The following is a 17,328-nucleotide window of genomic DNA, read 5'->3' on the forward strand; positions in this document are numbered from 1 at the left end:
CAGAGATGACTTGCTGTGGCTCGTGTTCCAACAAATTGCAGAGGCTACTTTACCAATTTGGCGACTACCATTTGGGTTGTGCGCATTCATGCATCAAGGGTATGCTTACTGTAAGATCAGCAACTCTGGGGCTAACTGTTGGAAATCTACAGCCTCTCATGATTCTAAAATTCATCTGTCTACAATGAAAGTTCGGATCTCTCGGCCATGCCTGTTTCGCATCGCAATGCTACTGCCCACCTTTTCAACCCTTGAATTTGCTTCTATGCGCCTCATGTATCGTGACTCTGTCATCTTGCGTCTATCATGTCTTCATAAGATCTTCGAAACCACCAACTCGCCCTCGCCACCCTCGACCTCGAGGAACGAGCCGGTCTCGAGCTTCTTCTTCCACTTGTTGCTCTCGTATCTCCCCAAGATCATGGTCATGCGCAGGAGGGCTCCTTCACTTGAAGCATGCTCGGCATTGCCCTCGGCGATGGGCGTGAAAGTCCACCGACCGAACGCCCAGTTAAGAATATACCGCGACTTAGGGTGAGGTGGCGTGGGAATCTGGGCATCTTCGTCCGAGTCCCTCACCGTCGACGACGCGGTCAGAACAGCCTTTATGCGGTACACCTCGTCCTTCGGCGCGGTGCGCAGCAGGCTCTGTAGCTTGTCCGCGTTGACGGCGGCGTCCTTGGGCCCTTTCAGCTCGACCGATAGAACCTCGACCTCGGTCTGGTGGTCGTGCGAGTGGCTCTCCCCCTTGTGGTCGTGGTCATGTGTGTGGTCCTCCGTCAGGCCTTGCGCAAGGCCGCCATCCACGCCGAAGACGAGATCGGCACCGACCCAGCCCTTCTTGCTCTTGACCCACGGAATGTCAACCTCGAGGTCGCCCACCCTGTCGAGAACCTCATCGAAACGGTCCTCGGAGCAGAGCTCCCACTTGTTGAAGACGATAAGGTCCGTGTACTTGGCTTGGATGCGCGCCGTATAGCTCGTGTCCTCGTAGCCCTTCCAGTTTTCCGTGTCGATGACGCTGATGACGCCGTCGAGAGTGTAGTTGCCCGTCTCTCGTGCGAGACGGTTGACCTCGAGGGCCAGGGTCGCGGGGAATGCGGAGCCGCTCGTCTCGATGACGATGCGGTCAGGTTGGACAGTCGAGTGCAGCTCGGCGAGGGCGACGCTCAGCTGGCCGACGAGGTTGCAGCAGATGCAGCCGTTGAGAAGCTCCTGCACGCCCGAGATGGCGTTGGAGGAGGCCAGCTGCGAGTCGACGGCCAGGTCGCCGAACTCGTTTTTGAGGAGAGCAAGCTTGTACGACGGGTTCGCGGCCTTAAGCTGGGGGAGGAGGTTGAGAATCAGCGTCGTCTTGCCGGAACCGAGGAAACCAGTGATGATGGTGATGGGAATCGGCGCCATGATGGGCACGTAGGAGAGGCGGTGGGAACAATAAAAATAGGGGAAGAGCTTATGTAACTCTAATATTGAACGACCAGAAGTTGACAGATTGGAAATGCCGTCAAAGCTTTGATGTTTTTTTGCTCAGATCACATTGAATCACATAGAAATTTTTGGTTGAGGAAAATGCCGCCGCACCGCCGCCGAGAAGCGGGCTGCTGCGCGCTGTGTTGGGATGGGATGGAGGGGTGCTTGGCGGGGTGGACGCTTCAGTGAAGCCGATAAGAGGCCGATAAGCCCAGATAGAGCACACTCAAGTGGCAGGGTTTAAAGTTATCTTAGCGCGCAGCCAAGGGGACTACAATGCCGAGCTAGGCGGTTTGACGTCATTAGCCCCAATTGCGGGTGCATTCTTCGACAAGCAAAGCAAGCAAGCAAACAAGCACCGACGACTGCTGGCACCCACCATAGGTTCTGGGTCACCGGCGGCCGAGATCAGCCCCCAGAGAGCATCTCATCCAGCCGGAGTGTGCGCGCCCAGACCAATGCGATCATAATTCGGCATTGGACGCGCGGTCGCTTTCTGCATACAGGTCCTGACGGACCATTGTCCCCAGTCACCCACGCTGGACTCGACCTGTTGCTAGAAGTATCCGCTTCCCCAGCTCAGCTCCTGCCGTGCTATTTTCCCCCTTCCATCTCACCTTCTAGTCCATCAATGCCTGCTACTCAGCCGCAATCAAGAAACTCAATTCATCCCTACCGAACCTGAAAATCAGGATCGAACCCCTCTCTGGCATTACCATCTCTTCGTCTTGTCTATATCCGCGGGTATCCCACATTTCATCAATTTATCCATATATCAGCCTCAGCCCTACGAACGTTAAAGGACACGCGATCGTCGCGACCAAGCCCTGCAACCACACCACTCGTCCCCAGCACTGCCACACACTACGAACATGTCCGCGGAGCCCAACACTAAGTTCGCGCCCGAGCCGAAGATCCAGAACAAGGGCCGGGAGTTGAGCTTCAAACAAAAGCTGGACCAGGCCGCACACGATGCCCGGAAACCCGACGAGGAGTCTAGGCCGAACCCAATCATTGAGAAAGGTGCGTGCGTGTTGAACCTCCACTCTCTCCCCGTCCCACGTCCACGCCATCAAGCCATCAAGCCTCTCACTGCACTGCAAAACAGTCCAACCTCCCCTGTTTCCCTCTGCATGTCAGAGTACGTGTAGCTCATCAAGACATTCCAAAACAAGTGACACAGTACATTCCAGCCGCGACGAAAATCTTTGGCAATCCGCAAAAAGAGCAGGAAGAGAGGGTTACGCGACCTGGGATCCCAGGGCCTCCGGAACGGCCATACGACGACACCCAGGTCGAGGAGTTCATCCGGCAACAACATCGTAGCAAGGGCGAGAACGGCTTGCTAGAATGAAGACGAGAAACGATCGGGAAACAACACCAGAGATATCCGCTCCTTCATCAAGAATACTACGCGCAACTTGTAGGCTTTTTTTGTATTGGCGGCGTTGTTTCGTTATTGCTTTTGACACCATCGCGAGTCTCTACGACGAAATATAGCCGAATTGGTACTTACATCTCTCGGCGTCATCCAATCTTCCAAACAAGCCAGATACTTGGCGGTAGCACATACGCGCATAGCAAAACACCATACCCTACACACCATGATCAGAGGAAATCTCTCATTCACTTACAAACGGGGGTATGGGGGGGTCAAGGTGAGGAAGCAAGAAAAGATCCAAGGGTATCTGTATTCGTACCTCAATCTAAGGAAAGAAGAAAAAAGAAGAAAACCCTTGTGTTATTGATAAAACGGCAACACCCGAAGGCCATTCAATTATCCACCTATGTTCAACTCCGTAGGGAACATCTGCCCACAAATGCCGCCAATAACCCAACTGAGATGATATCTTTAATCAAAACTCCGGTGTCAGAGACGAGAAGTCACGGGGTTCAGCCGTGTCCGCAGCTCATTTTCTCGCAATCCCAATTTACTTTGGTATGCGTGTGGACATACCACGTGGGAATGAGGCGTCAGGTAATCGTCCTAAGCAAGGGAAGTGAGGCCGACGGCCATTGCGACGGCACAAAGCAGGCCCAGGCTCTTCTTGAACGACGGTGCCGATGCAACGACGACTGTTAGTGGTATGGCAGGGTTGGTACCAGGAGCGCCAGGGGCGCCGGGAACAGCAGATTGGCCGGGCTGACCACCGGGTTGGCCACCAGCACCAGCAGCGCCAGGCTGGCCAGGAGCCTGGCCCGCGCTTCCGGAGGGGGCACCGTTAGGGTTGTTGCTCTGACCGTTTCCACCGGGGTTGGAGCCGCCGCCAGTCTGTCCACCTCCGTGCTGGTAGTTAGCACCGTCACTGGCGCCGGTGATGACGGGGTTGGCGGCATCCGTGACGCCGTTGCCGTTGATGACGACGTTGGCGGTCGGGGTCGGGATGGGGCAGGTGATGGGGATGGTCTTCTGCGCGCAGGGCTCGCAGTAGATGGTGGTCTAGGCGAGCAGGGAGGGGATGACCTTGGTCTTGTACTCCCAAGGCCAGCCAGTGCAGACCTCGGTAATTATTTACGTGGCGATCCACGAGGTGGTGGGGAAGGCTGCGATGGCCGTCGTCGTGTAGACGGTCGTGTAGACGTTTGTCGGGGTGGCCATCGCGTCGCAGGTCACGAAGGCCGAGGTGGTGATTTGACCGAGACTACGGCCGTGCTGATTAGCCTGTTGCTCAATATGGGCCATGGAAGGTTGCGGCTAGTGACATATCTCATCTTGACGGTTGTTCAGTGGAAGCTCTACGAGGGATTGAATTCGGATAGGTATAAAGGGTATGTTAGGGACGAGCGTGTGAATATAGATGGAGCTGCACAAAACGAGCGACAGATGGAAAATCCTACGTTGAACGAATGCAAGAGGACGTAGTCAAACGAATGACTAGGTTAAGCGAGAGAGTTCTTCGCGAGAAGGGACGTAGGTGAGGGGAGGGAAGAGGATAGGGGAACTGAGGAAAGGGTAAGAGGAGGATGGGTCGATACATGGACCCTATACATCACGACTGGCCGTCCTTCGTCTTATAGGTGGACTTGTATGGAAGTCGACGAAACCAGGAAAGGAGGAGAAATACGGAGACATGTGCAGGCTCTGAACTGCACCCGAACGATGCTGTTCCTTGGTCCCTCGTCTCGGTCTCACTTTTCCTTCCTGGATTCTGGATCCACGACCCCCTCGATCTTCATCGCAGCTCCAGTGATGGCATAGCCAAGGCTGCAAAGAACGAGCTGGAGGAATGCGAATGGGGGCCAAGCAGGAGCCGAAACTCCCTTATTTTAGTCATCCACCTTGACACTTTCCTTCAGCCCCCATTACCGGGGGGGAACGCAGGTGCAGGCTCGCGGCAACTTGTCTGGATCGGCCAAAGCGCATGGCCAGTGGGGTCAATTGATTCAGACCAGCCGCACCGAGATAGAATCCTGTAGTGCGTCAGGCATGAGAAATTCGTAGACGTTGGATATTCTTCCACCGTCATTACCACCGGGTGCAGTGCGGTGCGGCACTCGGGAAGCAGGAGTAGGTCAGGGAATGGAACTAAAGACGAGCAATGCGCCAGACCCATTCCCATCCAAACCCGCCGGCCCGGATCTCGTTCATTACGACGGAATGGGTCTACACGAACGAAACAATGACTGGCAATGCCCTGTCACGGACCTTCAAACACTCATCAGACCGGAGCAAGCGATAAAATAGTAACTCGGTCATGCGCGCAGTGGCATGTCCCCCATCAACAGCATCACTCACCCACCGCCCGAAAGGGCCTGGGAGGAGACTTCCTATAATCAAGGGATTTTAATCTGCAGAGCGATCCCCTCCGAAGAGGAGAAAAGGCAACTCGACACCGTGGATAAAAGACTGGATGTAGGTCGTGGCAGCTCTGGGTTACTTTTTGATCTAAGGAAAAGAAAAAGAAGAAGAAAGAGAGAAAGAATTTCGTTCGCGCGCCGCCATTATGAACCCGGTGGAATTCGGCGCTAGACCGTATTGGGGCGGGCGGTCAGGGCAAGTACCGTGGGATCCGTCAGCGGGGGGCACTGAGTTCTGGCACTGTGAAAATTGCTGAGTTTTCCATTGACATCCACAGTGTGTCCACTTCCGTCCGGCCTCTACCATATCCCGCTTCAACCACACATCACCAAACATCCATCCTTGGGATCAGGGCTATCAGCATGATCAAGCCAGTCTCAAAAAATTTAAAATAATCATCATTCAGCCGTGCCTAGTCTGACCGCCAATGGATTGATGATCCATACCAGAAGAAAGGAGAAACCGTTTGGCTACGCGATGGAACAATGAAGAAACAAAAAGCCGGGTGACCTTATCGCCGTATCCATCACGGCGCCCAAGCGCCGAAAGCGCCGACCAACAAATACATGCGATGAACCATTAACCGCCGCCTCACCAGTTCTTCGTGACCAGTACCGTCCTCTTGCCGGCCGCAAGGTCCTTGGCATAGTCGGTGCCCAGGAACCGCCCCTTGAACAGCCAGATGAGGATGCTCGGCAACTTCCACGTGCCCATCTGGCCCGTTGCCCTGCTCCGCCCGATCGTGACGGCGCCAAGGACCTTGGTGTCGACGACATAGTCGGCCGGTCTCGACGCGCCGGTGAAGTGCGCCTGGATGCTCTTGACCGCGTGTTGCGTCTGCTGGTCGGCGAGGCGAGCGTACCCGTCCTCAAGGTTCCCGACGTCGCCCACCACGAAGATGTTTTCGTGGCCCGGTACCCGGAGGCTCGCGTCCTGGTTCACGTAACCCTGCGTGTCCAACATACTCGCCGGCAGGAATGATGTGTTGGGGACGTTGCCGGTGGTGGGGACGTACGCGTCCGCTTGGAGCGTCGTCGTCTTGCCGCTCTTATCCGTGAGCTCAAGCGTCTTCCGTCCGTCGGCCCCTGTGCTGACGCTCGTGACCTTGGTGTTGGGGATCGTCTTGACGTTCATCTTGCGCAGCTCGTTGAGCGCCGCCTTGCGGACGTTGTCGTTCAGAGGCTCGGCGAGGGGCAGGTCGCTGCTAAAGACTAAGTAGACGTCCTTCTTTCCGTTGAACTCAAAGCCGATTTCCCCGACCGTCTCGACGCCGGTGGTGCCGCCGCCGGCGACGACGATGGTCTTGGCGTCGGCGATCTGCTTGCGGAGGCTGCCGAGGGCTTGCTTGGTCTCTTCCGTCGTGCCGACCTCCTTCCACGGCATGTTATCCTTGGAGCGGGTGCCCGTGGCGATGACGACGGCGTCGTAGGCGATGGTGCGGTGGGCACCGTCGTTGGTCTTGACGATGACGGTCTTCTTGTCGTCGCTGAGCGTCTCGGCCTTGCCGAAGACGAGCTCGTAGCTTTCCTTGGGGTACTTGGCAAACTCGGGCGCGATGGGCTGGAAGAGCTTGTCATCACCGAGCTGGCCAGGGACGACACCGCGCACGGAGGCGAGGTTCCAGTAACTGGCAAAGGTGTAAGTGGATGGATGACATCTTGCGCCTGTTCGCAAACACGCGCTAAGCGAAAGATAAAAATGAGAAGAGAAACTCACTGGTCAGTATTGGGCGTCACCAGGATGACCTTGAGGTCCTTGACAAGCGGAGTTGTGTGCTTCAAGACATGGTGGGCAATGGGCAACCCAGCTATGCCGGCGCCAAGAATGACGAGAGTCGGCATTGTGCTTCTGGGTGACGATGACACTTGGCTTTCGTGCAAGGTATTGCGAGGTGTTGTAGTTTGTCTAATAGAGGCTCTAAACAGCTCGGCAGCCCGGCAGTTCTATGTTGCGTCGCTTGGTAACTGAGTCCACTACGGAATATAATGGCCTTTCTGGGGTTTGATCCGTTTTTGAACGCGTGGTTGCGATAGCTTGTGCTGCAGAGTTGGGTATTTACGTATTTGGGTATTGATCGAGTGAAGTTTCAATCGGTTCCCCCCAGTAGAAATCACCCGAGGCGAGTGCAGTAGCTTTATACAAATTCAACCGTTAAAGCACATCATCCAACGACTCATTCTATCCATTTGAGTTCGGCATGCGTAGTCAAGCCTACCGTCCGCGTCCCGTGGGCGCGCGCGGCAGGGTGTAGCGCGGAGGCATGTCGCTCCGCTGAGGCTTCCTGCAGCCTGCACGCCCTGCGCGCCCTGCAATGAAGTGAGCGCGCGCGACGATGACAATCTAGATTGTCAAGACAACAAAGTAATTTTTTTTCTCTCCCTTTCTTTTCCTAGCACTGCCCGTATTAGAGAGCAGATCCGCTAAGGGAAATGCGTCCTCTTGCCAGAGTGCGCGCGCGCTGCGGAGCGGAGTTTGTTCTTTACCGCCCAGCCCCACCCATGCACGGATCGTGGCCAGCCAAAGAAAAGCGCCCTTGGGAAACGACATTCCGTCCGTATGAGGCAGCTCGAGACGAGGTAGGAAGCCAGAGGTGGCAGGGCGTGACGAGATCACGTGATATGTCGAATGACTAATTTTGCTGCCCCGTCCCGCGCGCGGTGGAGTTTGTCGACCGGGTGGTCGCCAGGTGGGTTTCCGACCCACGTCCGGAGACATGCCGCCGGCGCCATCCCCGGCCGGAGCCCCGCGCATCAAGTCCTGGCTCTTCTTGTCGTTTTTGCTTACATTTGGTGATATCCCCTGCTGGCAGCCTTACACGGACGCATCCTTCGTCCTGGATCGACAATTCGTCTGAGCACGTCCATCGGCCTGGGATAGGGTACGACGACACATGAGTGACTGCTGACGCGGCCATCATCACTAGAATTATGTGCTGCATATAAACCGTTTGCTGTATAGGCATGCTGCTCTACCCTATATGTACAACTGGCACTCCCTTCGGCATCCAGCTTGGATCGGCAGCCTGAGAAACGAAACAAGTAACATATTCTGGCCTCGTCAGCAGTCCATTCAACAGGCTCAAGGTGCCCACTCAGCACATCTTCCTCTCCAATAGGTAGGTCCATGTATAGCTTCTTGCATCTCCACCTCCCCCCCCCCCCCCCCCCCCCCCTTTTTTTTTCTTTCTCTACCCCTTCGCTTTTTCCATTCTTGTTTCTGTCTACAGCAACAAAAACAGTGAACCAGCCAGACACAGTCCTATCGACACAACGCCGATACTCGGGCTGAGACCGAAAGCGCTCGCGCGAGCGGGGGCCGACGGCTGAGCGCCCCCGGGGGGCGGCGCGCTGGCACCGGGAGTCTGTGCAGGCGCACTGGGCATGGGCATCGTCATTCCGGGAGCCGTGGTCATGCCGGGCATACTGGGCATGCCTCCGCCGGTGCCGGGGGTCGTCGGAGTGCCGCTAGGCATGGTCGGCATCGGCTGCATGGGTGCGCCGCCGGTGCTGTTACCCCTAGATCCTCCTCCTGGCATACCCTGTCCGGCGCCGACGGGGCCGGCGTTCGTGACGCGGAAGAAGTTGCCGGCTACGACCTTGTCCTGGAGCCCAGCGGCCATCAGTCCGTTCAAGACGTTGAAGTCGCGACGGTTCTGTGCCGCGCCCGAGAGGGCCATGAGGCCCTGCTGCGTGATGGTGGTGTGATCCACCGCGACGAAGGTGTACCTGTGGCTGAGGGGTTCCCTCGCCGGCGGGTTGGGGCCGAGGTACGGCGCGAGAGCGGCCGCGTTCATCCTGTTCTGCATGATAAAGACCCTTTTCGGCCCGGCGGTTGTGTTGAGCGTCACGGGCGTGTCGGCGGACATCAGGCCCGTCTGCAGCCAGTGGAGGAGAGTGCCCGTCTTGGGCGGCTGGTTGGTCGGGACGTCGATATCCACCATTATCACCGCGTACTGCCCCTTGAGCTGCTGTTCCGTTGCGATCGTGGGCATAACCTGGCTAGCTGATGACGGCGTTAGACAGCCACTCCTCGGGCCTCGATCGCGTATACCTATCCGCTGGCGCGCTTACAGTCTTTGGGCAGATTCACGCCATCCAGTGCCGAGATGCCTCCGTAGGAAACGATTAGAGGGGTGTTTGAAGCGGGCATGAAGCCCATGGGCGTAGCGGCCGACGTCAACGTCGCCGCCGCCGCCAGGACGGCAATGGCCTTGGACAGCATTACTAAGTAGATAATCTCAAAGGAGCGGGATGAGGTTTTTTTCTTTCAAAAATCGCTGTTTTGATGAGAATCGAAGGGAGGGAAACAATTGGAAAGGAAAGGAAAGCAAACAAATAAACACTACCGGGGGGGCCCTCAAACGCAACGTCGTTTAACAGGAAGAGGAAAAAAGAGTTTGGACCACGCAACCCACGGGTCTCGAAGGCAACCCAGGAAGACATTATCTAGAGCGCCTCTTGTCTTCCCTTTTCGCCTCAACTCGACCTTTGAGGGTCACCCGCAGTCGCGGAAACATTATCGACCAAAGATGAAACGCTGTCTCAGCACGGTTGTTACAAGACGCAATGCCTGCTGCATGAAGCATTGGCCGCGACCACCCTCGTCGGGGGGAACTCACGGGAGATGCGTGTCGATGGACGGGGGAAAGCTTTTTCCTGGTTAATGCAGGGTTGTTCTATTCACGTTGGACCCCCGAGAGGCGCAGGTTGCGACTGCAGGTGCCAATGTCATGAGGCACCGCGCAAGATCACGAGTTCCCTATTGTCCCTGTTGCGTTGTAGGTTTTTCGAGAGGATGCTTAGTCCCTGTAAGTACATCGACCAGCCGCAATTTAAGTCTGGTTCTTGTCGGCAGTGTTCAATACGTACCGCTGGGCAGCTCGTTGGTAAAAACCCCCCGATATCATCTTCCCCTGGGTCCCTTGGCGAAATAAGTATAAACAAAGCTTGATGATCCTTTGGCTAGCAACAGATATTCAGCCAAGAGATGGGATGCTTGTGCGACGTCGGCATGGTTTCTGGGCCGAATCCGGGGTCTGTGTGCCTACATCGTAGATGCGCCCTACTTGCACTACTGGTCATTGCGCCGGGAACCAGTTACACTGCAGTGGCCATGTTCGACAGCCTACCCATCTACGGTCGAAGAATCCCTACGAATGTGTACTAACCCGTCCATCGACTTGGTGGTTTAGAAGTAGCGATTTCACAACTCCACGGAGGCTTGCGCGGACTCGGAGGCGGAACCGGACGCTGCCCCAGTCGTTCTGCTGCTGCAAAGGCATGACGGCAAAGAGAAGCGACCGGGATAGCCCAGCCACGAGGGGTAACGGCTTGCAGAGCGCATGAAACAAACGGCCATATGTTTCCGATACTCGGCATCCGGACTCCAGTGTGGTCCCTTCGCCAACTGTCCTCCGGGACGTACCCCAAGTATACAACCCAAAGAGGACGCCATCTGATGTCCGCCACGAGGCTGCTGGTTCGCTGCTTTGCAGCACTGCCTTACAGAAACCAAGCATGAAAGAAGGAGGGCAGCAAGACGCTTTTCTTTCCCGCTGGTGTTCCGGCTCGTCGTGCAGCCGCGCTGGTTCGCTGGTAAGATTTAGAGGTTGAAAGTATCTCAGCTGCTGTTGACCATTCGGCCCATGGCGTCCTGAATCGATGACGACAAAATTCGTGTCAGAGTGGCGACAAGGTTTCTGCCCTAGGGTACTGCTGCACAGCATGACAGTGTGTACTAATGCCTGAGTGCGGGCAGCAACCTGGATAAGATTGAAAGCGACAGGTCGTTACTCGGGTATCCCTCAGAAGGACGATGTGGTCTTGCACCCCGGTGTGTTTGGCCGAGGGCGTAACTGCTAAGCAACAAGCCAGATGAGCCCGAAGGATTGATCGTCGGTTATCGTCTGGACAGCCAACACCCTTCACTCTTTTTTTCTTAAGCCGCACACGATCCTTCGCCGCCGAGTGGTTTGTCTCGAATTGTCCGCACGAAGCGATCGACGGCGCTGCCGGCTGTATGGGGCCTTCCGGTCCAGACACCAGTGCACTTGGCCCTCTGCGATACAGCAAGCCCCGAAGCTGATTGCTAGGCATGCATTCATGGCTAAATTGCAAAAACCTGGCGACATTTTCGTGTCGGGGTGTCCATAAGGTCTAGGAACGTCGAAATACCCAATGTAGCCCAGGCAGCGTAGAAGTACGGGCAGCCTGCGTTCAAAGAAAGTCGTTTCTTGTATCGCACCCCGCCTTTGAACACTACCTGGGCGGGTCGGACGGGGGATCGGCAAGCGATCGACTACCTATCGTGTGGTCCTCAAAGGGAGAGACAAGGGTCCAGCAGTTAGATCAGGCGAGAGTTGCTTATCGTCCTCTGATCGTCACTACTCCTCCGTCTGCCCCCCCTTTTAGAACGAGCTCAGAGCCTATGCTGAGGCGGCCTGCCGGGACTGAAAGCGTCTGATCAAGCCTCTTTGAGCGGTCGATGCCGTGCTCGTCCCCTCAGAAATCTGGTTGGCATCTCCGAGTACGTCCCATATAACCAAAGTTCAGAGTTGCCGTGTCATGTCCGATGGGCCAGGTTTCATCCGAAGCAACTCTCCGCATAGTCGTGAGAGAGGAGATTGAGTATTGTGTCACTCAGGGAGGGGTAGGAATTGCACAAGGTAGGAAAGGGACAGGGCTTCGCTTTCACAGTCTCTGTTAAGGCTTGGCTCATGGGAACGATACCATCTTGTTGAGACAACCAACCGTCACTTTCTCGAACCAGCAGGTGCCTTGGCCTACAAAGTGAGAGAACGGAAACGACCAATCACAGGTGGCCCCGTCCAAGGGGCATACATTATGGCTCATGACTGGCGAGAAGCCTGAAGATTGGATGAGCGGAATATACCAATCTTAACCAACATTTGAACCCTTGCCCCGCGTTGTTCAATGCTCGATGGTGTCGGGGACTGGAATAACTTATTGGTGTACAATCAAAATCTGAACCGACCGCTATCCGTTGACCCACGCAGAGAAGCATCGATCTAGTCATCGAAATGCCGCTCTTCAGTATACAGTCCTCATAAGAACTTGTACCTTTGGGTTTCCGGGTCGATTGTTGAAACCAGACAATGTTGCTGAGAACATGGTGTTTCATCCGCAACAGGTACCTAACCTTCTGAATATGGGCTTCCTGAATATTCGCCTCCTCATAATAACAGTGTGAAATATCCATTTACATGTCCGAGGCACGCAGGAGACGACCAAGGGCTAAAGGCTACCTGAAGTAGCCGACTCGAGCACTCATAAATCTGTCTTGCTTGTCAAGAGATACCATGGAAACAACCGCCATGGACAGAAACTGCTACCGTCGCGTGATGATGCGATGAAGAACATGTTCCAATCCCTTCACACTTGTATGGGAACTGTAGGAACGGTTCGAGATGTCGAATGGTGGATCATCAGCGTCGCGACAAGGTCGAAATGAACGGCCCAAGAAGTTGCCACGCCCTCCAATCCAGCGAAGCCCCCCGTTGATACAACTATTTTGCTTCGTTCCTATATCCTCATGTTGTGTATTGGGACGAGCTGCTTTGCTAATAGTGAAGATTCATCAGCAAAACATATCCCCCGCTATCCTCGCCCATGACACCCTACACCTTTATGATGCCGATGTTCTCATAGCCCGTTTTCATTGCCAAAGACCCCGCGCGAGGACGTTAAACTGGATCGCAGTAAAAAGCAATGCCGCCAAAGGATACAGAGGCGGAGAGGTTCCTTTTATACTGACCTATTCCAGTTCGCAAACAGCCTGTCACTTGAGTGTAGAGTGGCTGGGTTATCCAGATGCCCCTACTCTGTTCGCAGCTCGAGACAACGGGGAAAGCAAACTGAGTAATATCTCGAGTTCTCGTCAACGATTGCTGAGCACGGCTGACGGAATTTACAAGCTGGTTCTTCAAACTAGTTCGGATAGTTGACGTGCGATATTGATGAGGACTATATCGATTGATTTAGGACAACCGAAGATTAGTCTGGGTATCGGAGGTTGTCGATGAGAGCACCACAGCAGCGCTGAAGCCGCCCCAATAACCGCACCATGCGTCAGCCCGAAATGACGGCCATTAGAACAAACCTGCCAGCAGAAACTGGCAGTTCGTAATAGTATGTATCATTAGGGGCGCCCACAAACGATTGGACATGCTGGAACCAGTGAGCACACGCACAACAATCTCCTCCACTGGCTAAACCCACGCCGGCCCTGGTTTTGAGGAGCCAGACATAAGTGACGTTCTCGCCTCCAGAGACAGGGGCGAGCTGTTGTCGTTTGTGGCCATCAGCTTACTACCGTAGACTCACGAGTTTTCATCCTTCGTGTTCGAGAACAGGGGAATATGGGTCGACGAGGCGAAAGGACCGCATACCCAAAACAAACTTAGGTGATCTGATGCCATGGGGGTAAAGTGGTGATCGAGAGCCCTTGGCGCATCGCGAGACTATCCGCGAAACTGTGGACCTGACAAACTGTGATCTCGATGTTCAATGAGGGGGCGAACGCCGGGTAGCTAGTTGCCCCCTACTGCTCCGTAATCGCAGGTGTCCGCCATATCCAAAGAGGTGTCGCGTACACTCGAGACGGACACAACTCCCAGATGACGGATGGGATCGCCGAAGGCTCAAAGTGAACCAACCATTGCGGAGAAGGTTCTCGGTAGGAATCTCGATTGCTACAAGTCCATTGCACAGGGCCCAGTGTAGTCGAATGTCGAGGGGCTTCAAGAAGAACGCCCCAGGAAGGCGTGCAAAGAGTAGTGTTGGCCATCACAGTCTTAAGATTAGGCCCTGCGTGTTGTTGCCTGCTTTGCCTCATTTGTTTCCGTAGTTCGACATGATGACCCAGTCTCGAATATCATCTCTGAGCTCGGTCTGCGTGGGGCCTGATGCACTGATGCGTATGAAGTTGGGTGGGAGGTAGATTTAGGGAGTGCTCGTCACTGTTTACGAATAGTTGTGTGAGACGTCTCTACTGGATAGAGAAGATCAAAGATGTTTGATGAGGTGCACCTCTCAGGACAGCATCATTCGTGACGTTTTGGGGACTGGCCACTTTTCCCCAGATACCCAGGCCCCCATCTCGGGCCCATTGCTAGCCAGACGCCGATGTCATCGTGCCTGATCATTCGCTCATGTTCTAGCCGTTTTGCGGCTCATACCGTAGCTCAGGAGTCGAAGATGCAGGGGCAAAAAGGGCTTCTCACCCACCCTTTCTGCCGGGTATAGCCAGGGGTTTTTTGCCGCCTATGCTGTCACAGGCGAGCACCCAGAGAGAGACAAGAGAGGGAAAATGGATGATGGGGATCTGGTTGTTTGGTTGTTTGGTTGTGTGGCAGGACTTTGGGCGCAGTGACCGGCAGGAGGCGAGTGTGAGATGAGGCATGTCGTCATCACGTGTGATGAGAGGCGGCCCATGATGCAGCTTTGTTCAACAACACCTTTCGCATGTGTGAGCTCTTTTGATTCGGTCAGACAAATACGGTCGGGGTACGGATCCTAGGTGCACACAAATTCCCCAATTGAGGCTGAGGCAAATTCGTGGAGTGTGTGGATAGTCAAGGAGTGATGCAGGTGGCGGGGATTGCTTCATGGGTGGTGCTGCCGTCGACGTAGTAGAGGGGAGGCTCTTTTACTAGTGTGTGCAAACTATGTAGAGTATCCCGTTCGGGTCGCACGATGAGTCGAACTGTAGCAAGGATCAAAGCGCACAGGTTGAGAAGAAACGAGTGAAGAAAAACAACTAGGAAAAAAAGGACAAGCAGAGACAAGAATGAGGAAAGAAGCGATGTATGCCTAGTTGAAGGGATTGATTGACGGCAGTTGACAGTCAGACGTCTCGAAAGGACGGGAGCCGCATACCAGCAAGAAACGTGCGAGTGTGAAGATCCAGTAGTGTGCACAAGAAAAAAGGGAACAATGTTCCCTTGCTGCCTTGTAGTACTCGATCCTGGCGTTTGACTTGACTGGGGACGGGCAAACGGCGGAGGTGTGTCCATAAGTTGGTAGTGTATGATATGTGGTGCCTACCTACGAGGTCGTTGGTGTTGCTTCCTGTGACGGAATAAACCAGCGTTTGAGGAAAGGGCGGAGAGGAAGGGGAGAGGGAGTGTGACGGAGCATTTTGCCAAAACGCTCCTACCTAGCAGGGGGAGAAGAGGGAAACGCTCACCCCAGTGTCGTGATTGGCTCGTTTGTCACCGGCTAGGCAGCCGACCGTCGGGACAGGGGGTGGGATCATGACATCACAGGGAACCGCATCAGTGGCGCTGCGTGACTTCACACGGCGTCTAATTGGCAACACTTGACGACACCCGAGACCACCACCCGACGTAGCTGGAGACGAGGCCGTAGCGAAGTTGCGAACTTGAGCAGACGCACAGGTCAGCCTTGACGTCTATGTGTCCCAGCGACTCCAGCGTCTCGGCCGTCCGTCGACGTCTTGTCTATCCGTCGCTACGGAGACGTCCTGCCAAATGAGTACTGCGGGCTCCGTCATTTTTTTTTTTGTTACTGCGCGCAACCCCCCTCCACCACCCCTGGTTTGCCCTTCTTGTGTTACGGTTCGCTACGTACCGGGAATCCTCCGTCGTCAGAGCTCGCCTCATAGCTGACTTTGCCGCTGTCTCAAGAGAGCCAATCCATGCCTACAATGGTTGAATGGGTTCCAGCCTCCCGGCCGTCAAACCACACAAACACACGAACCCACTGTTTAGGTTGCTTCCCATTTGCACGAGTTCACGCTTGTCTCTTGTCAGATCTTCTCGAGCGTCACGCATGGGGGTTTTCTCACCTAAAAGAAAGCGTCTTCATATTAAATCTCTCGGTGAGGGTCGAATCAGAGACGGATGCGGCCTACCGCGGCCACACCCTTGCCTCACGTACTCCTCCGTGCCCCGCCTCCTGGCTCCGTGATGTCCAGGGCAGGCATTTCCCTCAATTATCATCCTCGGCGGATTGGATCCGTACACCACCCGGCTCTTCCCCTCACAAGCTGAATAGCTTCGGCAACGTCCAGATCCGGCGAGAGCCTCGTCGTCGAGGGTGTGGGAGGGCGACGAGAGGGGCGGGCACCAGGAAAGAGAGAAAAAAAAACTGACACACGGACGGGACGCTGGGGCCCTCACCAAGAGGAACGAATGAATCATTTTCCCCGAGGGGATGGGGAATTGAGGTCCAGGAGTGCCGAAGTCCAATCTCGTGGCCATGGCAAATGAGCAAAATCCCATTCGCGTGGTGTGGGCATGAAGGCATCTTGGGAAGTCCCGCCGGGTACGTATTCCGGAACGTACCTCTGAGATCTAGAGGGCGGACCCACCAGATGCGGAGATCTCACCAATGATAGCTCGTGACGTGCGGGCATCTAAGGGAGTAGGTGGGCCCCCAGCAGCTGCAGGATATTGCGAATGGCTTCAAAAAAATTTGGCGGCGGGGAGAGCTTCAGATTAGTGTGAATGGGGGAAAAGGAGGGATCCGTGCTCTCTTCGTTGACAGCTGTATCGTATCCGCCCCGGCGCAGACGGTCGGGGTGGGAACTGGACTGGAGCGCTGCGGTGTGGGCGCCCGCTGTGATACCGCGACCCTGCAACTCAAGAGATACGGACCCATTTTCTGACGAAACGTCTACCCCGGGGTCCGGCCGACATAGACGCTTCGGCCAATGACGTCTGCCCCACCCGCCGATCTTTTGACGACAAGTCCTGCTTGGCCACGGCTTGGCACAGCGCCGTTGCCAACCTTCCCTTTCCCACACGCGCTCTTTACTCTGCTCGAGCTCTCCGTTACCATACGCACATATGTGCATACGTAGGTAATCTACCCAGTCGAGGTAGGCAGGGTAGGGTAAGTAGGTAAGCAAGACAGGCTGTCAGCCGTCATTGGAGTCAGTGACCCCTTTGATGACTGTGTGACTACCCCATCTAATTTGCTACACACCTGTGTGCCTGTGTAGCTCCAATGGCCTACTGCCAGTAGCGTATATCTGACTGTCGACAACATCCGGAAGCTAGCTTACACCCTCGTGAC

The 17,328-nt window shown here is 55.2% G+C and overlaps 6 protein-coding genes across 6 annotated transcripts; 1 reads left to right on the plus strand and 5 right to left on the minus strand.

Moving 5' to 3' along the window:
- Nucleotides 1-114: 114 nt before the first annotated feature.
- CDEST_04739 (Putative cobW/HypB/UreG, nucleotide-binding domain-containing protein) lies at nucleotides 115-1,613 on the minus strand. Its single transcript, XM_062920898.1, has one exon. It carries the CDS (start codon nucleotides 1,402-1,404, stop codon nucleotides 313-315), a length of 1,092 nt encoding a protein of 363 aa, XP_062776949.1. The 5' UTR covers nucleotides 1,405-1,613; the 3' UTR covers nucleotides 115-312.
- Nucleotides 1,614-1,828: 215 nt separating this feature from the next.
- CDEST_04740 (uncharacterized protein) lies at nucleotides 1,829-3,328 on the plus strand. The gene is made up of 2 exons (XM_062920899.1): nucleotides 1,829-2,493; nucleotides 2,646-3,328. Exons 1-2 carry the CDS (start codon nucleotides 2,343-2,345, stop codon nucleotides 2,822-2,824), a joined length of 330 nt encoding a protein of 109 aa, XP_062776950.1. The 5' UTR covers nucleotides 1,829-2,342; the 3' UTR covers nucleotides 2,825-3,328.
- Nucleotides 3,329-3,457: 129 nt separating this feature from the next.
- CDEST_04741 (uncharacterized protein) lies at nucleotides 3,458-4,153 on the minus strand (the record flags this gene model as incomplete). Its single annotated transcript, XM_062920900.1, has 2 exons — nucleotides 3,458-3,910; nucleotides 4,040-4,153. 2 exons carry the CDS (start codon nucleotides 4,151-4,153, stop codon nucleotides 3,458-3,460), a joined length of 567 nt encoding a protein of 188 aa, XP_062776951.1.
- Nucleotides 4,154-5,069: 916 nt separating this feature from the next.
- Nucleotides 5,070-7,353, minus strand: CDEST_04742 (Putative FAD/NAD(P)-binding domain, FAD/NAD(P)-binding domain superfamily). Its single transcript, XM_062920901.1, has 2 exons — nucleotides 6,986-7,353; nucleotides 5,070-6,896 (listed from the first exon to the last, which is right to left on the minus strand). Exons 1-2 carry the CDS (start codon nucleotides 7,108-7,110, stop codon nucleotides 5,861-5,863), a joined length of 1,161 nt encoding a protein of 386 aa, XP_062776952.1. The 5' UTR covers nucleotides 7,111-7,353; the 3' UTR covers nucleotides 5,070-5,860.
- Nucleotides 7,354-8,489: 1,136 nt separating this feature from the next.
- On the minus strand, nucleotides 8,490-9,490 carry CDEST_04743 (Putative phosphatidylethanolamine-binding protein; the record flags this gene model as incomplete). Its single annotated transcript, XM_062920902.1, has 2 exons — nucleotides 8,490-9,271; nucleotides 9,340-9,490. 2 exons carry the CDS (start codon nucleotides 9,488-9,490, stop codon nucleotides 8,490-8,492), a joined length of 933 nt encoding a protein of 310 aa, XP_062776953.1.
- Nucleotides 9,491-14,461: 4,971 nt separating this feature from the next.
- On the minus strand, nucleotides 14,462-15,364 carry CDEST_04744 (uncharacterized protein). Its single transcript, XM_062920903.1, has one exon. It carries the CDS (start codon nucleotides 15,300-15,302, stop codon nucleotides 14,862-14,864), a length of 441 nt encoding a protein of 146 aa, XP_062776954.1. The 5' UTR covers nucleotides 15,303-15,364; the 3' UTR covers nucleotides 14,462-14,861.
- Between the last annotated feature and the right edge of the window lie 1,964 nt (nucleotides 15,365-17,328).

Source organism: Colletotrichum destructivum, chromosome 3 (genome assembly GCF_034447905.1).
Source record: "Colletotrichum destructivum chromosome 3, complete sequence".
Classification (NCBI taxonomy): Eukaryota; Fungi; Ascomycota; class Sordariomycetes; order Glomerellales; family Glomerellaceae; genus Colletotrichum; species Colletotrichum destructivum.